The 15902-nt window shown below is 43.0% G+C and overlaps 1 protein-coding gene across 1 annotated transcript in view; it reads right to left on the minus strand.

Moving 5' to 3' along the window:
• Positions 1 to 708: 708 nt before the first annotated feature.
• cpxm1a (carboxypeptidase X (M14 family), member 1a) overlaps positions 709 to 15902 on the minus strand; it is a 20436-nt gene continuing 5242 nt past the window's right edge. The window contains exons 6-13 of the mRNA XM_063183574.1: positions 15677 to 15753; positions 14979 to 15102; positions 12913 to 13109; positions 11751 to 11930; positions 6827 to 7124; positions 4801 to 4940; positions 4154 to 4256; positions 709 to 1812 (exon numbers count right to left, since the gene is read on the minus strand). Coding sequence (XP_063039644.1) covers positions 1481 to 1812; positions 4154 to 4256; positions 4801 to 4940; positions 6827 to 7124; positions 11751 to 11930; positions 12913 to 13109; positions 14979 to 15102; positions 15677 to 15753 — 1451 coding nt within the window. The 3' untranslated portion in view covers positions 709 to 1480. The remainder of the gene's footprint in view (positions 1813 to 4153; positions 4257 to 4800; positions 4941 to 6826; positions 7125 to 11750; positions 11931 to 12912; positions 13110 to 14978; positions 15103 to 15676; positions 15754 to 15902) is intronic.

The following is a 15902-nucleotide window of genomic DNA, read 5'->3' on the forward strand; positions in this document are numbered from 1 at the left end:
ACATGAAAAGCCGCCATGTTGCTTTTTTGTTCTGTCATGGCAGTTGTAGTTGCTATAGTTACCATGCTCGGGATACATGGTAAGGATACAGACAGACCCTAAACATTTAAGCAGTCATTTCTTTTCCTTTGTTTTATACTAAAACATTAAGTGATGTTTGTGAAGCTGTATGAACTGAAGCCATTTGGTACATATGTTAGTATTTCAGTATGTGTGGATTTAAAGAAGTCAGACTGATTGTAGGTGGTTGTGTGTGCGCGTGCATGTGTGTGTGTGCGCGCGTGTGTGTGTGTTTGAATTTGTGTAGTGTGAATGTGTATGTTTGTTTGAATCTTATCTGCTGTTGTCATCCGTTCTATACTCTCTGTTCTCCTTCCATTGGCCAAGAGGTTGTGTGTTTGTTGAATTGCCCTGCAGAGCAGAGAGGAGCCTGGGGATTGCAGTCCCATGGGCTAATGAACTCTTAACATGGACACTAATGGACATTCTCAGGCACAGTTCCCCACGGATGCCTGATCACACCTCTCTGCCCAAAGGGAAGAGAAGTTCATGTACTCTTAATAATTATAGTTCTTAAAAAAGGCTGGTACATTTAAAAAAAGGTAATAAAAAAAGACTTTTTTCCACTTTGCCTCAGACTCTCATTCACTTTTTGTCTTTCTTTCAAAAGGACATAAGATTTTTTTGTAATGAACAAAGTATTTTATTGACACTTTTACAGAGAATGATCAAACAGAGGTACTACATTCATCACACATCACTCTACTGTAGGAAGAGGCCAGCTCCTTTGTCTCGCTCATCGGTTGAGTTAAAGAAGAACTCCAGACATTATAGCTACGTATGTACACATTACATTTATGCAGACGTGGGAAAGTCCAGCTTTAGGAAGTAGGCATCCTACCATGCAGTGATTGTTCTATTTTCTTATTTTGGATGGACTGGTTGTCACTCACTGTCTTAATAAGACTTATCTTCCTGTTCGAAGAGGTGTGGTAATTGGAACACATTTGTTTAGTGAATGAATGAAACAAATTCACGATTCAGGATTACAGCACCAATTCGTTCTTTTTTTTTGTTTGAACCCTGAATGAATGTTTTAGTGGTTCGTTAACTTGGCTGGAATAATTACAAACAATATTAGTTGGTTTAAGTTACCACAGAGGGCTTTTGAATGTTATCAGTGTCCTGTGATTGTTGAAGGGGTGTCCCGATTCATAAGGGTTGCATTTCAAGCCCTAGGCCTGCCCCTCATTGCTCCGTTTGAAGGGGGAAGGGGTAGGGGAGGGGGTAGAGATTAGAAATGGGATTTGGCGTAAGCGTGGAGAAGCGGGTTCCATTCTCCCTCCAAAAAAAGATACTACGCAAGGCCTTTCACTTCCTAAAGCCAGACCTTTCCACTCCTGCATTTCGATGTCACAGAGAAGCATCACATTCTCTGCAGTCGTTTTCATCTCTTTGTCAGGAGGAGCATGTGGTCATTTTATCTTCTCCATTGTTTCCTGCTGGCCTGCGCTTGCTGCTTCATCCTGCGCTGGTTGAGGATTTTGGTGGTGGCCCGCAGCTTCTTCACCTGCTCGTCCCTCTGCACCAGCGGCCTGTCCTTCACCACCCTCTTGGGGGCCCCCTTCTTGGTGGACGCCCGCGCCTCCAGGGCCCGGTGCTGGGGCGTCTTGGCCAGCACGAAGCTGCACAGGGTGGGCCGAGCCTCCATGCCCACGTGGCACCTCCTGGTGGAGGGCAGGTAGCCCGCGGCCCACGCCGTCACCACGTACTCACCGGGGTTCAGCAGGCGCCAGAAGTCTCCAAGAGCGGCTGTGGATAGAGGAAAGAGGTCATAGGTACTAAAGGAACAGTTTATTCTTACAGTTTATTCCTGATGGCTAAAGCACATTTCAGCTGTTTTTGCAGGACTCTTCAGACAAATACAACAACCACATAGGATCATCTGAGGCACTGGGTGCCTGAAATCGGGCATGAGAATGTAGTCTACATAGTCACAATAGGCTCAGGTAGCCAATATACTTGATAAAACAGGGCTAAAGATTTTAGAAGCCCTGTCAGAAGTCTGGCAGAGGCTATATAGAGAGGAGAGAGACACAGAGTGAGCATATTGTTATAGGCTGCTACCTAAAGGAAGTCAGTGTGCAGACCTTAAGTTTTGGCAAAGGACGCGCTCAACTTCTTGGAAAAACGAAAGTCTTTGGGTGCGAGATAAAATGTATCAACTTAAGGAAGAAAAATCGGCAGTCTCATTATTTATTTATATTACCACCATGTCCAAAAAGCAAACGCGTTTCGGCTATCAAGCCTTCATCAGTGCGTGGTACCTCGCTGGGCTATGTTTTACCATTGCCTATCATAATAGGCTCAGGCAGAACATACTGTACTTTAAAAGTAGTGGGGATGAACATAACGCCTGAAACCCGGCTTGGAACAGTTGGCGTGATTGTGTTTTATTACTCATAATGCAAGGGCGCCACAATGAGTTTTAAAGTGGTGGTTTGTCTTTTTCTTCATTCTTTATTTCTTATCAATGTTACTGCTGCTGCACTCCACTCATTTGTCTGCAGTACCAGTTGAGAAATCCCCATTTAGGGAGCCCAAAAGTGGGGATGCAAATGCACCACCGCATCCCCCTTTCCAGCACTTACTGTATGTCATAATGAATTGGAAATGGGAAAAAATTGGAAAAAACAGCTATTTCTAACTTTATGTCTTATGGGAGACATAAATGGAGAATGACACCCTTCAGCTCAGTTTTAATACCAAGTCACACATGTTGTATGTGTACATTTACGCAGGTTGACAAGACGGTAATAGCTTTCGACTCCTTGACACTGTTACCTCAATTTCACCTGATATGTTTAGACAACCATTCAATGACGGCTGAGACACGATGCAGAGGCAGTGTCTCTCACCACATGTCAAGCTGCGATTTTTCTGTTTTGTTATAAGAAGTTGGACGGCTGCCGAAATGTGTCCTTATGGGGAAAATTAGGTCAGGTTTGGTTTTCACATTTCAGGGTCGACGTGGCTCAGTCAGTGGGCTAGTGCACCGTACCCAGGGTGCGATTTGTCAGAAAACCAGAAGGGGGGATATGTTTAAGATTTTAAGCAATAACAATGGAATTTCATTAAGCTGTGATTAAAAGTATGTAGAAAAGTGTCAATATCAAAACCAGAAGGGGCACAATCCCCAACCACCCACCACCCCCCCACCTCCCCTACAAATCACACCCTGACCGTACCATTACACAGGGGACCGGGTTCGATTCTGGCCCGAGGTCGTTCTCTGATCCTTCCCCATCTCTCTCTCCCTACTCCTTTCCCGTCTATCTCACTGTCCTGTCAGATTAATGATGGTGTTAAAGCCCCCAAAAAACATTATAAAGTCTTCACATTCCTCCTCCATGTACTGTATTGCAGCCAAATTAACGAGTGGCAGCATAAATTATTCCACTCGGAGAGTTGGACATGTCTAAACTCATACAGTACATGATGTAGCAGTTCTCACAGCTTGGCTATGCTTTACATCTGGAAGTCATTCCGATTTCTCTTTTTTCGCAAGAAATCTGCAATATTGCCCAAGTCCGTAACAGCCTGAGCACGTTATTCTGTTCTAGACCTCCAGATCTTCCATCCACAGCAGATCCTATAGTGGGTTACTTGGATGTAGCTTACATGAATGTACTTGCACAAGAGTTCAAGTACACAAGAATTGATGGTGTGTGGTCTGTCCAGCCTGAGACTGTTGGATGACACAGCACAGCGAGCACTTTGCCAAGGTCCTGGGTTTTTTTCTCTCTCGCCAACTCAGCAGAACTGAATTCCAGCTGGCTCAGCTCAAAGAAAGCCCAGTGGGATCTTCAGAAGAGAAAAGAAGGAGACGCACAAAGCAGTTGCTGCATGCGGAGCGGTGTGGTTGTTGTGAGATGTTTGTGACTATTGCCCATGTTTGGTTTGGAAGGGCTTGCAAAACCTTTGAGACAACAAGCATGTTTTGTCTCCAGCTTCAGCTTCATCTCTCACTCTCTCTCTCTGACACACACACACACACACACACACACACACACACACACACACACACACACACACACACACACACACACACACACACACACACGCAAATGCACACGCAAATGCACACACTCACCAGTTCGCACGTCATGGTCCAGATCCCTCACTTTGATGACTGCGTCTGCAATCGCAGCCTTGGTCTCTCTGTCTCGCACAACCCCTTTAATTCCCCTGTGCACCTGGAACCAACAGATTAATCTCATTAATCTCTTAGACATGAATCACACGTACACACTTACACACACACACACACACACACACACACACACACACACACACACACACACAGACATGCCCATTGGTGACTCATGTTATTAATAGACTGAGATAGACAGTGTTGTTCCTACATGATTAGGATAAGCAGATTTCACACAATTAGGGATTGGATTTGAAATATGACAGTATACATTTAAAGTAGACTCTTGGTTTATTGGTTAAACTGCTCTGTGGTTTTGGATAGCATGATTTCACAGAGGTGTACAGGTATGTAGAAGTAGAAGTAGTAAAGGGAATAGAAAAGTAAAACGCTTCATTAGGTACTCATTATGTACAGTGGAATAACACACTCACTGGAATAACTAGTGTAACAATTATCGAATATCATGCACTAGTATTTGCACATTAGTACTTACTAAATGTAGTACTCATGAATTTATTTACACTTCTATGATTTTGTCACTAAGATTATGCCAGTGATTAATTCTGTGTGTGTGTGTGTGTTACCTGCTCCATGTATATTTGCAGGGACTCTTTGTTATTCTCCCACTCCATAGGAAGTTCACTCTCGTGAGGGAATTTATCGCACGACAACTCCACCGTCACCTCAAAGCAGTTGGTGTGCAGATAACTGAAGTCATTCATGCCTACACACACACACACACACACACACACACACACACACACACACACACACACACACACACACACACACACACACACACACACACACACACACACACACACACACACACACACACACACACACACACAGAGGCAGAGAGAAAAAAACATGTATGCATTTGTATTACAGAAAAAGTGTAATGTGTTATGTGTTGTGTACTCTGACATCGGTTCCGCCAAAGTGCCGGGCATTGCTCTGCCAACATTCAATTTAATTGTCTTTAATACAACACCGCATACCAGCGCTGATGTCCCCTGATGTCGGCTGTTGATTATGATTGAGTAGTATTTTTGTCAGCCATTTGAATCCACTGTTGAATCCACCTGATGCTATGCTATGCTTTATGCCGAAAAAAAGTGTGCCACGGGTATCTGAAATGGTCAGAACCGACACTGTCTGAAGCAATGTGTGGTGGCCTTTACAGTGTCAGTACATCATTAAAGGGTAACGTTTAGGCTAAATTTGTAACTAAATCTATACTGATTGTTGTCAGAAGAGGTGTGTTTGAAACATATATGTGAAATTCACAGTCTATAACAAAACCAAACGGCAATATTTTTATGAAAATGTATCAGTTGAAAGCTACTACTGAAATGTTGGGCTTCTCGCTGGCAGAGCATTCTACAACGTATATAGGGGAGTCCAACTAAAGTTTTGGCTCAGCTCTCGCTTTCACTGTGGATGTAGGCCTACCAATTGTAATTAAGTTTATAAATGTGATGTTATGCATTTACATACAGTACAGATTACATACTGTCTTAAGGGTACTGTTCGTCGCACACTAGGTATGCACAGTGTAAGTAGGCTTTACCAGTGTTTCTCAACAGGGGTGCCGGGGCACCCTGGGGTGCCGCGGAAAAGTGGCTGATGAATAAATTATGTAATATAATACATATTTGTCTAAATTCATAAGTTAATGCTAGTCAGTGGAATCTTTCATCTGCCATTTACGCACAATAAACTAAATTTAGGTCACCCCAGTAAGCTGCAACTTCGAACGTAGGTCGTGTGTCGTCTCCAAATGTGTTACTTTTCTAAGCTTGTGTGGTATCGGATGCGATGCCATGTTACGGCTTGTTGGTTTTTCTGCCTTGAAATTTTTCATGAATTGAAAGGGTGCCTTGCCTAAAAAAAGGTTGAGAAACACTGGGCTATACAACACTACACGTTGTTGTTACATTCATGCACTTTAAAAGGAACCGTTGAAGTGTACGCTATTCAATGTTGTTCCCATTTAGATGCATTTTCAAAGGACCCATTAATCTGAAATATGTCAAATACATCTACTGTATGTCTATTGTTGCTCAGCCAGAGGCATATACATAGAGTGCTGCCTGATAATGTGCTCCAGTCAGTCCCATTGAAGTGTACATACACAGTAAAACTACAGCCGTAAGTATAATACTTCTAAGATTTCACACTGACATTTGACTCCACTCTTACAGCAATTTGTTTCTCCACAGTGTTGTCAATAATCTATGTGGATTTATATACGTCTCCCCTGAAATTATGACACCCCATATTGTATTGTGTATCGCAGCCATTGAATTGAACCGTCAGCTCCTCTGCCCAAGGTCTACACATTCCCTGGTAAGGTGTGCCAATCGGCCCCATTGAAGTCTATAATATACAGTCATATTACTGTAGTGGCCTAGATCTATATGCACTGCCAGGAAAGGTGTGCCATAGAAGCATCAGATGCTTTTCAAAAAATGTTGTTTTAGGGGGTTTTTTGAATTTATTTTTGAGAGGACAGTGAAGCAGAGATAGGAAATGAGTGGGGAGAGAGAGTGGGGCAAATGATTGATTGATACCGTATCAGCTGCTTGACCCAAGGTCTATACATACTGCCTGGTAGCGTGTGCCAGTCTGCTCCGTTGATGATGTTGTTGTGCTGGCTCTGGAAGTCCTCGTAGTGGCAGATCCGTCGGTCGGGGTCGGCCATGGCGCGGTTGGTGGAGGCGTAGGCCGTGGCCAGCCAGCGGAAGAAGTCGTTATCCGGGGTGGGCGTGTCCTCGCGTGGAATCCAGTCGCGCGTGCAGTCGTACGGGTACGTCACCACCAGCTCCCCGCCGTGCATGTTGGCACTCAGCACGAAGGGGATCGCCTGCATCCAGCTGATGACCGCGCGCGTCTCTGGAGCTATCTGGTGGAGTTGTAGTGGAGAAGAGCAAAGGTGAAGTAGAGTAGTAGAATGAATTAATGAATTAACTAATTTATTTAGTCTACTCTATTAGATGTAAAAACATTATAGTAACAGTAACCATACAGTGGAGAAGAGCAAAGGTGAAGTAGAGTCAGAGAGAGTAGAGAGAGAGAGAGGTTCCATTGGCCCATTGTTTCCGGGTTTTATTATTGCAAGGAGGAGGGGGGGGAATCCCCCTTTAGGCAGACCTAGGCAGACCTAAGGACTGTTCTATTCAATGCTAGGAGCATTATGACATGCCCTTTTAGGCAGACCGGAACCTGGTCACATTAGGTGCCCATAGAAACCTATTATGTTGGCGTTTTACAGTTGTACTGTTGTTTGTTTCTCTGTGTTGGTGTCATGTGTCTTATGTATTCTATGTGTTTTATGATGCTGAAACCTCCCTGTCTCCCTGCCAAAGCAAATTTCTCCTTCATGGAGACTAATAAAGAAACCTAACCTAACCTAACCATACCTCTATATACTTAAAGAATCTCTGGTAGAGTAGTAGAATGAATTAATGAATTAACTAATTTATTTAGTCTACTCTTTAGATGTAAAAACATTATAGTAACAGTAACCATACATTGAAAGGAATAAACAGACCCAAGACTTATTTCCATTGTGGTCCCTTGTGGTAGTAGTGAAAGTGAAAGTGAAACTCCAACTCTGGGAAACAACTGGGGAACTCCAACTCCCATTGTCATTGTGACACAGCACTCCACAGCACACAAGTGAACACTGCACACTGCACACAACGAAATTGCATTTATGCCTCACCCGTGCAAGGGGGCAGCCCTTAGTGGCGCCCCATGGTGAGCAGTGCGGTGGGACGGTACCATGCTCAGGGTACCTCAGTCATGGAGGAGGATGGGGGAGAGCACTGGTTGATTACTCCCCCCACCAACCTGGCGGGTCGGGAGTCGAACCGGCAACCTCTGGGATGCAAGTCTGACGCCCTAACCGCTCACCCATGACTGCCCTAGTAGGTAGTAGGACAGGGGTGGGGAACCTATGTTTTGAAGGCCGTTTGCGGCCCTTGAGGCCGTTTTATCTGGCCCCCATTATAATTTCAATGTTATTCAGCTTCACATGAAATATGACATATTTTGTAAAGGAATCTTAGAAAATGCATTTGCAATACAATTAATTCATATTCAGGGAACCTAGAGAAGGTGGTGCTTCTTTTAAAGGTGGCTGCCTTCAATATAGGCCTAAAATGAAGGGGAAAATCCTGGTTTGTGTTCATAGTATGGCCCTCTGAGGACTTTTACAGCCCTTGGATGAATTTGAAGAGGCCTTTCGAAGGAAAAAGGTTCCCCACCCCTGCAGTAGAAGAAGAGTAGAATCACTGCTCAGGAGCCATCTAGCAGTGGTTCTACTCTACTCACGACTATCTAGGCCAGTGTTTCTCAACAGGGGTGCCGGGGCACCCTGGGGAGCTGCGGAAACGTGGCTGATAAATAAATTATGTAATATAATACATATTTGTCTAAATTGATAAGTTAATGCTAGTCAGTGGAATCTTTCATCTGCCATTTACGCACGATAAAGTAAATATAGGTCGCCCCAGTCAGCTGTAACTTCAAACGTAGGTCGCGTGACGTCTCCAAATGTGTTACTTTTCTAAGCTTGTGTGGTATCGGATGCAATGCCATGTTACGGCTTGTTGGTTTGGGGTGCCTTGACATTTTTCATGAATTGAAAGGGTGCCTCGCCTTAAAAAAGGTTGAGAAACACTGCTCTAGGAGCTATCTAGCAGTGGTTCTACTCTACTCAAGACTAGGGCTGGGTAAAATAATCGAGTTAATCGATAATCGATCGAATCGAATCGAAATTCACATAATCGATTCACAGGGCACAAAATCGATTTTTTTGGTTCTTTTTCTTTTTGTTCTTTTTGTTTAATTTAGGTCTATGGAAAATACCAAGTAGGTATTAGTCAATTAGGTCTAGGCCTACTTATTACAAATTAGTAATCTGTTAACACTGTCAAGCCACAGCCCTTTGACATTTTTATATTAAAATAGACAACAGCATCTTTTGGGGGAAATCCTGGCACCAAGAAGGGAACGGGTTGAATCAATTTGGAATGAATCGAATCTAATCAAATTGAATTGTGATTAATCAATACAAAGTCCTAAGAATCGAAATCGAATCGATGCGGGGACATGGCTGCGATACCCAACCCTACTCACGACTATCTAGGAGCTATCTAGTGGAGGGAGGGATAGCCTGAGTAAAGGTAAAGTAGAGTAGCAGCAGAGGAGTAGAATCACTGCTTGCATCAGAGATTCTTTAAGTATATAGAGATATGCCAATGTAATAGGTTGCTATGGGCACCTGACATGACCAGGTTCCGGTCTGCCTAAAGGGGCGTGTCATAATACTCCTAGCATTGAATAGAACAGTCCTTAGGTCTGCCTAGGTCTGCCTAAAGGGGGATTCTCTCTCTCTCCTCTCTCTGGTAGAATCACTGCTCAGGAGCCATCTAGCAGTGGTTCTACTCTACTCACGACTATCTAGGAGCTATCTAGTGGAGGGAGGGATAGTCCGAGTAAAGGTAAAGTGGAGTAGCAGCAGAGGAGTACCTGTAGAATCGCTGCTTGCATCTCAGGAGCTATCTAGTGGAGTGACAGTAGAGTAGTGATGGAGTAGAGCATTGGTTCCCAAACTTTTCCTCCTGCGCCCCTTTTACATTTCAATGTGGTTTGTGCACCCCCTAAGCGAATGTTGCACAGCCGCACATTTTGGGCAATCCTCATTTCCAATACACCAATAGAGTTTTTTTTCTGCCATCAGTACAATGGGACTTGTTGCCTGAAAAGTGTAGGAGTTATAAATTACACTTCAGAAGGACCCTTCCAGCATACAACTCACCAGACAATTATAAACTACATAATGTTAATTCATTCTTTACAAAAACACATATCTCAGCCATTGCACTATTCACCTCGCGCACCCCCTTGTGGCATGTCGCGCACCTCCCCCAGTCTGGGAAACCCTGGAGTAGAGGACTAATATAGAGCAGCAGTGAAGTAGAAAAGTAGCGGAGAAGAGTAGAATCACTGCTCACATCTCAGGACCAGTAGAGTAGCAGTACTCTATGTATAAGTCGTATTAAGAGTCAAGTAGAGTACCAGTAGAGTAGTAGTGTAAATATTTGAAGTTCCGGTAACACTTTATTTTAGGAATACATCTATAAGCACTAATACATACAATGTTAATGCCTGCATAAGTAACTTGTAAGGCATGTACAGTACTAAGCAAACGCTAAGGCCTACTAGGGCCTTACTAAGGTTAAATTGGTAATAAATCCCTTATTGTACATGAACAAGACATTTGCAAATACATGCCTAACAAATGTTTGATTTTGCTTTGTACATGCCTTACAAGTTACTTATATAGGCACATTGTATGTATTAGTGCTAATAGATGCGTCCCTAAAATAAAGTGTTACCGAAGTTCCTCAAGAGAGTTCTAGGAAGTTCTGGGAACTTGTGGGTGACAAATTAGTTCAAGGAAGAACCCCACAGTTCCCCAGAGAACCATTACAGATACCTCCACACTGTAAAAAATAAGTTTCTCAAAGAACCTTTAGTGGTATACCACTATGGGGGAACCCCTGAAAGTTCTCAGAGGAATCTGTAATCACTTAAAGTTCCTCACAGAACTTTTAGATGTTCCCGAAACCCCAACAGTAGCAAACTGAAGGTCTGAGGAACTTTTCATTTGTATTCATGGAGCAGAGCAGTAGTTGAATATGAAACTTCAAAGGCTTTATTTATCACCAGTTGTGTAAAACAGCTAGGCTCTAATGGCAGAAAAGTTGGTGTAGGGATAGCAAGGTCACAGATTTGAATCTAAAAGCAGTAGGAAGAATGTGGCCCCACATTCCAACAGGAACAATTCCATTTACCTTTTGGTTTTTCCCTTCAGCGTCCAAAGACACTTATTTGCAGACACAAATGAAGATAACTCCCAGATGGGGTCCAGGACTCCAGTCATCGTCACTAATTACTAACATCACAGCAGCGGGTGTTTACAGCTTTGCTATAAACAAATAGTTTGTTTCTGACTAACAAAACCATCATCTTACTGTAGTCTGCACTTATAATGAGCACTTCTCTAAAAGGTGCACTGTGCTATATTTTTAGTTTGTTTCCAGAATTCCTGCTGCTCATTTTTGCTCACACAGCACAGTAAGCAGCATAGTTGCAATACCTACTGTGGCCACCATCCTCCACCGTGCACCTTCAAATACTTTTGGTGTTTTTGTCCTTATTTGGTTAGCAGGGTTCCGAGAGAGACAGGAAAATAATGGGACGAGAGAGATGGGGTAGGGTTGGGAAATGCCCCCCACTACACTCCAACCTGGGTCCCCCTTGGATAATGCTGCCCATATATGGTATGTGCTTATTAGTGCGCTGTGTGCCACAGCACCCCGTACAACACGTACACAATATTTTAACTTGATTATTCTACTATATGCATACAATATACTGTGCGGTGTGTGATGGTTTATACGTAAGGGTGTTTGTGGGGTGTTTCACTCCAGTATGTGGGAGGTGTCAAGTACCTTACCGTGGCGTTCTCCCATGTGTAGTACTCGGGGATGGGAATGTAGTGGTTGCTGACTTTACTCTTGTCCTCCGCCAGCTCCTTCTCGTCCCACATGATGTTGTTCAGATCAGCAAAGTTGTGGGCCATGTCGATATACTCGTAGCTATAGCGACCCTCAGCCCAACCCGCCAGCTCGGAACCCTGGGAGTGACAAGCTCATCCTCAGACTACTCCTTCAGCAAAAGGTTCATTCACATCTCTTGAATTCATTGATTCAGCCTCAGTTTGAATGTGTATATTCCACTGTATACTGTATCTACTTTGTCCCAAGGATATATCGCTTGTCACGGCCATGGACATAATGGAATTAAATCCACATTGCACTATGTTAGACGAAAGTCTCCACACAAAGACATAGAAACATATATATACAATATTAGATATACGGATATACAGTATTTCCTCAAATTGTGTCAGCCTGTCTAAGACCCACCTTTTTACTACTTAATTGTACATAGTAGCCTGTTATTCATGTTGTCAGTCATACAATAGGTTTCATTGCACTGTGCATGTATTTTACAGAAAGAAAAAAAAGAAAATAGAAAATGGTCCAGCCTGTAAATACATGGCCCCTCTTATAAATTGGTGACCAAGTCGTAGCCTCTTACTGTAGATGGGGTCGCCAGCAGGCCTGTTCACTATTTACTGAAAATACTCAACTACATCATAACAACATTGCTATGACAGCACAGAGAGCGTAACAGATTAAGACATAGCCATTTTGGTGACAGTAAGGTTATAACATAGGCTCTGCGCTAAGGGGTTAATGCATTACTGAAGGCACTGTGTGGTGCCATAGTGGTAATGTCTTTTCAACGACTATTACAGCTTTCAGCTGGGGGAATGGTGTTGAGGAGCCCTAGTAGTGGGGTGTTGGGAAGGATACAGTTGAGAGGGGGCGGTGCTTAATATTTAGCATTTCGGGCCATTAGTCCATTTTATTTTTTGAATACTAAGAGGGCGTTGGCAGGCTTGTGATGAGGTCAATGGGGCGTTGGGAGGCTTATGATGATTAATATTACTCAGTAAAGTATTGTTAAAGTCGTTGAAAAGACTTAATTATTATTATAGTACTACACTATGGAATTACATAGTAAAGTATAAATATAAGTTATGGTCGCACCTTTGCATAGGCCATCTCGTATCCATCAGGGTTCATGGAGGGCAGCAGGTGTATGCGCGTGAGCTGCACCAGCCGTACGATGCGCGGGTTCTTCTTCTTGTACTCGCGGCACATGTACTGCATCAGGTTCAGCACCAGCTCCCGACCCACCACCTCATTGCCATGCATACCTGCCACGTAGCGGAACTCCGGCTCACCTGGTGGAGGGATGGAAGGAAGGAAGGAAGGAAGGAAGAAAGAAAGAAAGAAAGAAAGAAAGAAAGAAAGAAAGAAAGAAAGAAAGAAAGAAAGAGAAAGGAAACAGAGTGCAAAAAATAGCCAAAGATTTCAAGGAAACATTTATAACATTGAAGAAAAACACAATAAGGGTACAATAATAACAATAACGATAATGGAATATAAAATAATAAAAGGGTAAGGACCCATAAGGCATACTATGGTCATTTAACAGGCAAATACTGTACATCAAATCTCAAGAGCAGAACTGTGAGAGCCTAATCGGCATAACAAAAAAACGATTCATGTCATTGTTTGACAGAATCCTTCACAAGCACCAAAAGTCTTTCCACACGACTATATATAAACAAAGAATTATTCTCTTTCGCTCCCCCTCTTGCTTCAGTCCCAGCCCCTCCTTCCTGCTCAGTTGTAATTTCATCCCCTCGCCATTCCACCAGAGGACATAGCGGCATAACCAATGGGGATCTGATTCAAATCAGTCTTTTTGTTTTTAGAAAAACACTAAGAAGAACACCAGTTAAACGAAAACCAGAAAAGCAGGCAAACATAGAGGAAATCAGCAGAATAGAACAAAACGTTTCTTCCCTCTAATGTATTCTTTTAAACAATGTTTTTTCCTAATTTTGGCTAAGAGAGGAATTGGAGATCACAAGAGAATCTGCGAAAGGGGAGGAGAAGAGGGCCTCTTTTAAGTCAACAACTTTTAAGTGTGTGTGTGTGTGTGTGTGCGCGCGCGTGCGTGCGTGCATGCGTGCGTGCGTGCGTATGTTGTGAGGCTGTGCGCATGGGTGTACCCTTATGTGATTGAGTGTTTTTGCGTACACGTCTGCAAGCGTGTATGTATTAGAGCAATAACATAAGCACAAGTAGCTCACATAATATTAGTTAAGATTTAGGTTTAGGTTTAAGGAATGGTCACGGTCCTCATCAAAAAGACAGCATCACATCTATTTAGTTTATTTAGACAGTATTTATACACATGATATCTCCTAACACAAGCAAAGCCATAGAGGTCACAGCATGCAATGCTCTACTACACATCCACCATTGAAGAGAAGAGCCCCTCTGCCTTTTTTTCCCTCAACGCTCTACACCACAGCTGTTACTAGTCAGCTTCTGGCATTCATAAAATCCACAGCAGAACCTCTCTCTGCTTTCATGTGGCTGGCTGTTGGTACATCAGCATCCTGTCGAAAACGGTTCCTTTGTGACTGACGGTGACACGAGAGTGATGCTGAAAGCGGTTCTTAAACTGAACTCCTAACTTTGTCCTCATCAGAGTGTACGATATGGCCTAAGAAGAAGGCCTCATGGTTATGATGCGATAATAGCAACAAACTACCTCAATGAGGGTGGGATATTCCATCGAAGACATGACAAATTATAGTAGGTACTATATACAGTATGTGGTGTCTCAGACACAACATTCGGGAGACAGGTTCAAAGCTGATCTTCCGCTGTACTTAATAGCAACTCTCTCTCTCTCTCTCTCTCTCTCTCTCTCTCTCTCTCTCTCCTCTTTCTACTACTACGATTACTCACTTCCAAACACGTTATTGCTTTATCATATTAAAGGCAATACATACTCTACGTGTAGATAGATAGAATGGACCCAGCTCTCCAGCAACAGGATTTTTTTAAAATGTGCAAATAAAGCTCATTCAGTTCTCTTTCGATTGACTTGGTCTACTCACTATGGGGAACACCTCTTACATGTTCCTACTTGCTGAAGTTCACATTTGCACAATTTCTCCCAGCTTTCTGAAACGGACATGTATCAACTACACATTACTTGATGGACATGGCAAGATACCTGGACAGATTACCTAGCTCATGTTTCCCGGGGTTGTCTGAGATCTCCATGACGTACATTTTTAAGCCGGTGTAGCTCTTCCCAATGGTGTAGATGCGAGTGATGTCTGGACACATATCATGGACCTCCTTCATCAGCTGAAGACCACACAAATGGACATGATATTATTTAATTTTTTTTACACTTAGCTGACGATTGTATCCAAAGGCGCTTGCTGCTATTTTATTTAGGTACAGGATATTGGTTACAATCCGTAGAGCTTAGGGTGGGCTTAGGGTGCCTTGTGGGCACTTCAGGCAGGGATGAAGGTGTAAGGATACCACACACATTCCTCCTATAAGGGTGGGATTTAAACCTGAAACGCTTTGATCCCAAAACCAACTCTCTAACCATTTTACTACGGCCTTATTCCCAAAAGGACAAGCAGCCCTTTCATGCAGAGGGGATCACTGGCGATCCGACTCACTGTTTGCTGAAAAATCTGAACCAAATCAAAACCAGCATTGCTTTGGCATTTCTGAGGGTTATTATGATTTTGGTAACAATAAAACGTTGTTAATATGGCTCTGCATGAAGGGGTTAATAATTGCAGCCAGATAATATAATCTTGTGAGGAAAAGTTTCGTTATACAACAAAAGACGGGAAAACACACATCTCTACACATTATCTGGGTATGTGAGAAACCCATTCACAGTATGCGTGTTCAGTACTTTTCTCATCTCTTTGTAGTTGTGATGCCTGAAGTCCAAGCGATCTGTAGTCACTTCCGGCTCTATCCAGTTAGGATCTACATTCACACACACATGTACGCACACAGGCACACACACAATGAGAAAACACTCATTCATTTGTTTACTCCAAAAAAGTATTCAACCCTGACTGATTTAGTGCAAATACCATGCATTACATACAATATCATCCCAACACGACATGCAC

This window comes from Engraulis encrasicolus, chromosome 19 (genome assembly GCF_034702125.1).
Source record: "Engraulis encrasicolus isolate BLACKSEA-1 chromosome 19, IST_EnEncr_1.0, whole genome shotgun sequence".
In the NCBI taxonomy this organism is placed as follows: domain Eukaryota; kingdom Metazoa; phylum Chordata; class Actinopteri; order Clupeiformes; family Engraulidae; genus Engraulis; species Engraulis encrasicolus.